We start from the raw sequence: 9898 nt of genomic DNA, 5'->3' as shown, positions 1-9898 counted from the left end.
TCTATCTCTATCTATTTAAGAGGAACTAGGCGTTATGGTAGCCGAGCAGTTAGTGCTGTGTACAGAGGCTAAAGTCTTTAAGAACGGGCGGCCCAGGTTCAAATCCGACTTGTGGCTCATTTCCATCATGTCACAAATGCCTAAAACCTACAGCGCTTCATTATGATAGCACATTTTGATGATGTAAGAATTAAACTCTGTTAGGCTGAAATTAAAATGTCAAAGACAAAGTGCTCCAAATATTTTTCACAAATATTCGAAATTCAGATTAAGACAGTGTAATGATTTGATTTACAGCCTGCTAAGTTCCATAAATAAACTGAGAAACTGAAGAAAACTGCATTGGGTTGAAATACATGAAGACTCAGACATACAGCAGGTTATTATTTTGTGGCTCTTGTTTGTTGTAACTTTAGGTTATGTTAGCATTAAAGTTAAAAGTTTGGCTCAGAGCTTGAGATAACCTAAAAACATCAATTAGTATGAGATATAAAACAGTTTCTCAACTTTAAGTTTAACAATTTACAGAAAACACTATTCTGTAAAGTCATTTTGCTCCTTGATGTTTAAACATATTTTAACAAAGTCCTCAAATTCCACTTTATTCTGGCAATAAAGCCTTTTTTTTTTTCTTTTTCATAAGTAAAATGATACTGAATATGACACAATAACAAAGAAAAAAAGAAAAAGATAAGACTCAAGTACAAGATGAGACATGTCCACACAGGACATCTGTTTGAATAGTTGTCTGTTTTCAGCAGCTAAAGTTCATGTTCATTGCTCTCGTTGTCTTTGAGGAAAGCTTAGAGGGGTGCAAAGTTCAAAGTTTTGCTCATGAGCTTTTGGAAGTGCGAGGCTATAAACAGACTCTATGCTGCGAACATAATCAGCCATTTTCATCAGCCTGCATATCACAGAGCCGCTCACCGTGACTGCAGCGGCTCGTGTCGGGGAAACGGAGGGCTTCAGCGCGGCTAAAAATGTTCAGGAACTCGCTGATAAACTTGGGACTGCGGAGGAGCCGTGAGCGGTGTCACGCGCTGCAGAGGACCGACGTCAACCATGGAGACATCGACCACCGGGACGCGTCCTCAGCCGCCGCCGTCATAGGGGACAACGTCAAACCGAAAACTATGGACGACCTCGGTGGACCAAGTTTAATGACCAGCTTGAACTGGCTGTTTATAAAGGGCTATTTCAAAACGACGCAACAAATGCAGGTGAGGGATCAGGGGTCCCGAGGGAGGACTGACATACGCAGACAGGATGTGTCCCAGATTTCTGCAGCAAAGTGGCTGCAGAATAAATGATCTGTTCTCCCAGATAACATACGTTACAACTGTTTTGGGGTTTTTGTGCTTTGTTTTTTGCATCTGAGGTATACCTACTGACCCCAGTACAGTGGAGGTTACCTCTGTTTGCACATTTAAGATCCCTTTTTTACTCCATTTCCCCTGAAAACTATTCATGTGGGCAGTTTTCATTGAGACAGTTTCTGTAACAGACGGTTGTTCTCTCAGCTAAGTGGGACACAGGTCAAATTCATAGGACTACAGATAATGGTGGATTATGAGGCAATAGACTCCCTAGGGTGTAAAATAATTGTGTATAAGATATATAGTAAGTAAACAACACCGAATTTGAAGAAAATTTAAATCAATTTAAATGATTCTGATTTGTTCTGTTTTTGTCTTCAAGTCTTTGCAGTGTTTTGTGTCCTTTTGTTGTATTTGTTGTTGGATTCTATTGTTGTTGTTTTTTTTCCATGTAACTTGAAGGAGAGAAATGTTGTCTTGGAGCCTGACCTTTGACCTCTGTGTGTGCAGTTATCCATCTTTTGGCTTTTGTTGTGAATTTAATACAAGTTCATTTCTTCCAAAAGTTCAATCAATAAAGATCATTTGAGATAGAACAGAAGTCGATGAGAAATATTTTAGTTTAGCCTAAAATACTAAAATACTGATCGCTTTCTCATTCCAGTTGCCAACAGATTGCATTATAAAGGATCAAAGTGTTTTGCTTGTTTCAGTACCCGCCTGCTTGTTCACTGGAGCTTTTTTTATCTGGCAGATTGAGCACAAAAAGATCTACGGCCCTCTGTGGAAGTCAAATTATGGTCCTATTGTCCTTGTGAACGTTGCTAGTGCCGACTTCATTGAGCAGGTGTTGAGGCAGGAGGGGAGACACCCGATGCGCACGGACATGCCCCACTGGAGGAACTACAGAGAGTTCAGGAAACAGGCCTATGGACCCCTAACAGAGTGAGTGAAACCCCCACTGATCCTTTAGCTTTATGTCTTAGTTTTTTTCCCAATCCATTCTGCAGCCATGGAAGGTTTTCATGCTGTTATTTCTTTACCTTTATTTATTCTAGAGGAATCACTGAGGAGCCTTCAATAACAGGGATGTCGAGAGTATACATAAATGCATAAAAGGAGTTTAAGTTTGCTTAGAACAAATTACAAAAAGTGTTGGAGCTTCACGAGCCGCTCTCATTTGATGGTTTTTAGTGGATGCTAAAGATAGATAGATACTTTCTTTATCCCGAGGGAAATTCCAGTTGCCCTGATGTGTTTGTGGACGATCTTGACAAACATTTACTGTTTGAAAGTGTTATTTGTGTCTTTTAATGTCTAATATAATGTATTTTTGTTATTTGTCTGTGTGGCTGCTCGTTGATTGTTAGAAACTATGTAAAATTTGCTGCTGCCTGTCTCGGCCAGGACACTCTGGACCCCACAAGATTCTTTCCTGGTTAAACAAAATGGAAAAAAATAAAAATGTATATTTCTATTTTGATTCTGGTTCTGAGATTAAGACAATAATTACTCCTGCTTTGCAGAATGGGTGCAAAGTGGCTGCGCATCCGCAGCATCCTGAATCCTCGCATGTTGAAGCCCAAACACGTCTCCTCCTACACCAACACCCTCAACGAGGTGGTGTCAGACTTCATCGAGAGAGTGGCCTGGCTGAGGGAGACCCACGGGCAGGGAGTGATGGTCAATGACCTGACTGGAGAGCTCTACAAATTTGCCTTTGAAGGTCAGCAGACAACAAACAAACAAAATGCTTCACTGTCTGCTCAAAGACCACTGAAGATCTCAGAAGCCACCTTTACGTTTGATCACAGATTCATCTCACTCTGAAGTGAAAGAGTGAAACATTTTTGAATGTGCCGTCCGCCCTATTGTTGACAGATATTGACACATCTGTCGTCGAGCGTTTTAGGCCTTGAAAGCTGATTAGATAAAGTGTGACATACCTTATCAGTTACTGTATCACAAAGACCCCCCCCCCCCACCCCCCTGAAGAATAAGAACAAAGGAAGGATTGTTTTTGATTCTGCTAGATATCTTTATTATCTTTAAAATATATATTTCAAAAGGCTTTTGTCAAAATAATAACAGTATGTTTACGAATCCAATACTGGATTGTGATGGCGCCTTTTTCGGAGTGCACTGTGGTTGTATGCCACTAAATAATTTTCCTTAAATGTATAACTTGATGAACACTGATAAAATAAGAGAAGTTTAGACAAAAGGTTAAAGAGACATTAGTGTGAGTCAATATTTGCTCTGCTCCTAGACAGTGTAGACAGAGTGTCCTAGAAATGCAGAGCATCCTGTTAAAATAACAACTCTGTTTACATAAAGAGCAAACTAAATAAAAAATCAAGTGAACAGCTTTTACCTTATCTGACCTCAGCAGAAACTGGGGAAGCAGGCATTAGCAGCTAGCCGAGCTAATCAGAATCACGTTTGTTTATTTGTATATTTTGAACTGCAGGGATCTGTTCGGTGTTGTTCGAGAGCCGTATGGGCTGCATTAACAAAGAAGTGCCCGAGGAAACACAACAGTTCATCTTCTCGGTGGGGGAAATGTTCAACCTTTCCCAAATCATCGTCCTCTTCCCTCAATCCACCTGGCCCTACCTGCCCTACTGGAAAAAGTTTGTGGCAACCTGGGATTATCTCTTCAAAGTGGGTACGTCATTTTGTGTTAAAAAGATGTCTTTGAGCTATTCTGTAACACGTTCAAACGTATGTCATTGGGTTTATTAATTTGATATTAATGTGTCTGGATATTCAAGACAGCACTTATCATAGAGCAGTAAAATATTCAAAATGGGTTTTTTTAAGACTGCAACATTTGATCTATTACAGACTTTCAAAGTTGGTAGTCGTTTAAAATATTTAAAAATATAAAAAAAAATATTTCACAGAAATGTTTTAATGAAGGATATCTTCCTCGTAGTGGGCAGCGCCGAGTTCAAGTCTGACCTGGGGCTCCTTTCCTCATGTCATGACGATAGTCTCAACTCTTAGTGTTTGTTTGTTCTCCCTTCAGAAAGTGATGTGATGGATTTTGTCTTGTGCCCAATAGCTGAAGAGTTGGTTCAGAAAAAAATGAAGGAGATAGAGGAGAAGGTAGACCTGGACCAGAACGTGGAGGGAGCATACCTCACACACCTGCTGCTCAGTGATCAGATGACCGTCACTGAAATCATTGGCAGCATCACTGAACTCCTGCTGGCAGGAGTCGATACAGTAAGTAGATGCTGAATGCTCTATTATGCCTTAATACAACAGTACTAGTGCTGACTGTGTGAGTACAAAACAAACACATTTAAATAAACACAAACTGGAGTCAACAATGTTCCTCTCTCTTGCAGACATCCAACACTATCTCTTGGTGTTTGTACCACATGGCCAAGCAGCCAGAAATCCAAGAAAAGTTATACCAGGAGGTTATAAGTGTTTGCCCTGGAGACAAGGTGCCAGCGAGTGAGGACATTTCTCAGATGCCGTACCTGAAGGCTATCATCAAAGAGACGCTACGGTTAGAACAATTAATCATTTACATATGTAATATCAATAATACACCTGATTCAGTTCCTCAAGCTAAAGCGATTTATTGGTTGTTTTTATTTTGTTTCTTTGTCAAACAGACAGATCTAACTTTGACTCCTTCCTGTGTTCTTTGCTCTCCAGGTTGTATCCTGTTGTACCAGGGAACGCAAGAACGACTGTTGAAAAGGAGATTGTCGTCGGAGGTTATGTCTTCCCCAAAAAGGTGAGACAAATGTCAAACACAGAGCAGAAATGCTGACATGTTGGCCGATGAGAAAAATGTGTTGTCGTCCTTCAGTTGATTCGTTGGTTTTGTTTGAAATTACAAATATTTGAGCCTTAATGCGAGGACTCATAGCGTTCATGTACATGCATTTACAGGTATGATCAATTTTACTTTTCATATCCTCTCTCACAGACCCTGTTCCACCTCTGCCATTACGCTGCATCCTATGATGAGAACGTTTTTACGGACGCTAACACCTTTGTGCCTGAGCGCTGGCTGAGAGGAGCGGAGGAGAAGTCCAAGCAGCACCCGTTTGGGTCAGTTCCGTTTGGCTTTGGGATCCGGGCGTGTCTGGGCAGACGGTTGGCTGAGCTGGAGATGTATCTCCTTATGTCCAGGGTGAGAACTTCTCTTCCTTTTTTCTTCCATAAACATAGTTCTTCTTTCTCTGACAACAGGACACGGACAGTTTGAGTAAGAGATAAACAGTTGTCAGTGATTTTCAGGAGTGGGCAAGGCTTTAGAAAAACATTGCACACCATTATTCAGTGCTAACAAAGTATGACAACTTTTGTGAGAGGACCTCAAGGTAAAAGTAAGACTGAAAATAAAGCTACACACAAAGTCATACATTTTGAAGTTTTATGTGACAATGTCACTTTAAATTTCATGGGCGTTCCTTTGGTTCACGAGAAGGTGGGAAGGGAGACCTTGTATCGCATCCTGAATGAGATAGGGAGCCAGTGTAGAGCCTGAAGGATGGGTTCAAGTAAAGGGGAGCGCAGCACAAAACATTTGGGAACCACTGGTCTAGATGAGCAACCAAGCTACATTAATACTCTGATCCATGAACACTGTCGAGACTTTTACTTGATAGTGCCAATAAAAAAATAATAATAATTAAGCGACAGGATGTTTCAGGAGGAGAGACAGGGGGATGACATGCTAGGGGCTTCAGCCAAATTTGAATCCATGACCACTGTATTGAGGAAAATAGCCTCTGCACATGAGCAGTGCAACATAACCACGAGGCTCTCCTCCTGAGAAGTTTTTAGATTCAGAGATAGATTTCTCTTATCAGACAGTGAAATACAAAGTGCAGTTTGCTTCACCAGGAAACCACAACACTATTTTCTTCAGTGCTTGAATTCAAACTCGTGAAGGAAGCTCTGAAAAACTGAAGCACTTAAATATCCGAAACCTCTTTTCATTGTGCCTTTTATTTTACTGGTTTTTTTTTTATTCCTTCAGCCTCCAAATTGTCACACTAGTTAGTAAACTGGTTAAATAGCTCCCTCTTCTCTTACTCCCCAGAAATCTGTTTTTTTTTTCCCGTCTACGTTCAGGGAGCTATGTTGACCTGCAGTGACTGCCCAGAAAGAGCACAAAGGCTGCTCTTCTTTTGTTAGTCTTGGCACTGTGATCCAAACAAACCACCAAGCATTCCTCCCATTGGGCCTCAGTCGTCTGCCAAAAGTAACAGTTAAAAATCAGTCAGCTTAGGAAACCGTGGGTAATCATTAACTCAAGCGTCGACTCTCTGTCCTCTCGTGCCTTTTTCAAAGCCAAGAATATCACTTTTTCTTTTTCTTTTTTTTCCTATGAAGTTGATAAAAACCTTCGAGGTGAGGCCGGATCCTGCAGGAACAGAAGTCAAGCCAATCACCAGAACCCTGCTCTGCCCTGCTACACCCATCAACCTGCAGTTTCTGGACAGAAGAGTGGAGCAGCAGGAGCCGAGGGAAGCGACCAGAGTCTCCCTGTGAGCTGTTTTAGTATTCACACCGTGATGTCCGCCTGTCAGCGAGCAGTTGTTTATCACACATTCACTTCATGAGGACTGGCTGGAATGCACCTCAGCTGAAACACGCAAACACAAACTGATAGAAAATGTTCATACAGAAGGAGTTTCATTTTGTACAGCTTGATGTATTTTTTTACTCATCTTTTTTTGCTTGGCTCTGAGCGTGTCCTGCAGCAGACTCTGTCTCTGTGCTCTTTCAGTGTTTTTATTGTTACTCAAACAGGAGACATTTTGAGGAGGTTTTCAGCTGCTGAATGAGTCAAATTTAACTACACTGCTAGCTCATTGAAGAAACATTTTAAAGACAACAGTGAGCTCGAGTGGAATAAGATAAACACTATGTACACTTTCACTTTTGGGTAGATAAATCAGATATGATTAAAAACACACAGTGTGTTGCATTAATGATATCAATGATTATTATACAGAGTCATATAGTAGTGATGCTGTTAAACTGTGTGACTGCAGATGGAATAAAGGCCCTTTAACGAGAGGGGATGGAGCTGCTGTAAGAAGCAGCACACGAGTGAAAACCAAGCCTGAGACGTCTTAGTAAGACTCAAAGAGTACGGTCTGTGAGCTGCTCTTTTGTGGCGTGACTTAAAAACATTTGTTATGAACTGGCACTTATACAAAAAAAAGATTGACTGAGTGACTGACAATGACATCTTCTGAACTTCCCACCCTGAGCGTGACATCACAGCAGCATGGTCACTGTGGGAATATGGTGTATTGGCACCATCAGGGTTTGTTTCCCCTTCTCGCACCGGCGGCACCGTTGACCTCGATTTCAGAGCTCTTCTCATTGGCTCTCGTTGTGATGAAAGTTATCTGTTGGCATTCCACTTCCCTCGTTGTATAGAAAAGAAGGGCGCTGCTAGCAAACAGCTAACCTGTCAGTGGACACACATGCTCTGAAGTGGTTTATCAGAAGCTGCTGTTGAATGTAAATATGAAATGTAAAAAGATGTTAATTTGACTTAAGTGCTTTTGTTTTCACTTGAAATGAACATTTACTGTCGTATTCACGCCTGTCAGACCTGTAGTGTGTTAAAAAACTGAACTGATGATGAGAAGAAATTATCTTCAACATTTTGCTTTTGATAGTATTAGTGCTTTTTTAATAATTGTTGTACATACTTTAATATATTTTACTTTTTTTATTTGGGATTTGTTTTATAATCCTTTTTTTTTGTAATTTGCATAGAAACTTTTTTGTATATTATTGCCTCAGTCACAATGACCTACACGATCATCTTAAAGCTAGTATCCATGAACACTTCAGTAACAAATGTTATTCACATATTTCTCCTGATTTATTCAAATAAAGGCAGAAACATGTTTATTGTCTTACTGACACACATTGTGTGAGACTTTTTGCAGCCAATGTTTGAGATAAATTCTGAAAAAAGGGAATTAGTAATCAAAGAGTGACACTGACAGTGTGTTTAGTGAGTGTTGACACTTATTGGTGTGTTCGGTGAGGGGTAGTGGGGTCTGGAAAAAGTTTTCATCTGCTAAATGGGAGCCCAGCAGAATAAGTTAGGGAACCTCTGGTCTCGATGAACAGCAGGTAAGGCTTTTATTTTTAAATACCCCTGTTTTAAGAATGCCAATAAACTAAATATGATGCAGGATGGGTGCACGAAGGTCACAGAAATGCCTTATGTGGCAGAAGCGGTGAGTGTGTGCTCACTGTTTATGAAAAGCTGTTCTCTGTTTCCATCTGTTGGCTGAGAAACGCAACTGTTCAAGCCTCTATAAATCGAAGGTCTGACAGGATAGTCCTGAACCTTCATCTTAAAGTGAATGCTTAAACACTCAGCTCTATGTTTGAGCTTCACTCAGGGATTTTAAACTAGTGTGTGCAATAATTAATCCAACAAAACACACATGATGGTGATCCAAAAAGATGTGTTTGTGATCACATCAGCCAGACATCGATGTGTCAATTCTCTGTAAATGTCCTTTAAAAGAAAGTTTGTGAGAAATGATCTTGTTATCTTGAAGACATGAACCCTCTGTCATCTGGCGATAGCTCGATGAATGAACCCAGTATGGCTACCATAAGATCCCTGTTATCTCAATATAATTAAATAATTTTAATTCACTTGTGACTTAATTAGATTGGCATGACAGGTAATTGCAAACTCAGCCAATCACAGCTTCCGTAGATCGACCCTCTTTAAGCACCAAATAATGTGGCAGTGGTTCTCGCATACCATCCCATAAAACAGATAGAAGTAAAGGTTTTAAACAGTTTTTGTGATTGTCCTTTTTTAAGGGGCGGGGATTAAGTTAATACTTTATGGATCTATATTTCTAGTGTTAAAGGTTGTAGTTGTGTTTAATGTCATTAATGTATTAGACTCATCTTAAAGGGATATTTTTTGTTACAAAAGGGTCTCTTTCTGACTTTTGTTCAAAAGTTCTTCTTAAACACACTCATGAAAATGTTGGAATTTCCCACATGAAGCGCCGTGTCAGTTGTCAGCATTGACCAACCTTAAGTTGGTCAATGCTGCCATCCTGTGGACTGTTGTGGCACTACAACTTTGTAAATGTATCAATGAAGGCCTTGTTCATGTGTTTACGTCTTCAAGATTTAAAAACCTCTGACCTCTTCATTTGTCAAAGTACCTGGACACATGTTAAATGTAGAAAGTTGATGGAACAGTTGGAGATGTAATTTCACAGACTTTTCCTTTAGTCAAACTTCTCTTAGGTTGAGTTTGCACTGAGAGACTTTAACTCATATAACTTTCATTTCCTTTAAATCCTGGCTTCATCCTGAGTTGCTGTCACTGGGCTGCTGGTCGAGGACCCTTGAATCATTGAGCCCACAGTGAACAGTCTCACCCCGGTGCTCACAGACAGCTGATGGTGACAGCTATAGAGTCTCCTTCAGTCCTTTCTTCAGGATCCTGATGGTTTCACAGATGTGGTGTTACGTACAGATGTTGCATGTGGGGTCTTAACACACTCCTGTTTTCACCCAGACCACCATCAAAGAGTAAA

At 40.4% G+C, this 9898-nt stretch overlaps 1 protein-coding gene across 1 annotated transcript; it reads left to right on the top strand.

The window, feature by feature from the left end:
* Positions 1-737: 737 nt before the first annotated feature.
* cyp27a3 (cytochrome P450 family 27 subfamily A member 3) lies at positions 738-8239 on the top strand. The gene is made up of 9 exons (XM_079357498.1): positions 738-1220; positions 2071-2261; positions 2843-3042; positions 3787-3984; positions 4384-4547; positions 4673-4839; positions 4992-5073; positions 5269-5475; positions 6684-8239. The coding sequence occupies exons 1-9, from the start codon at positions 981-983 to the stop codon at positions 6840-6842; spliced, it is 1608 nt and encodes a 535-aa protein (XP_079213624.1). The 5' UTR covers positions 738-980; the 3' UTR covers positions 6843-8239.
* Positions 8240-9898: the final 1659 nt, after the last annotated feature.

The sequence above is a fragment of the Symphodus melops genome (genome assembly GCF_947650265.1).
Source record: "Symphodus melops genome assembly, chromosome: 12".
Classification (NCBI taxonomy): domain Eukaryota; kingdom Metazoa; phylum Chordata; class Actinopteri; order Labriformes; family Labridae; genus Symphodus; species Symphodus melops.
The sequence above is the reverse complement of the archived record's forward strand: the minus strand, read 5'-3'. Positions and strand labels throughout refer to the sequence as shown.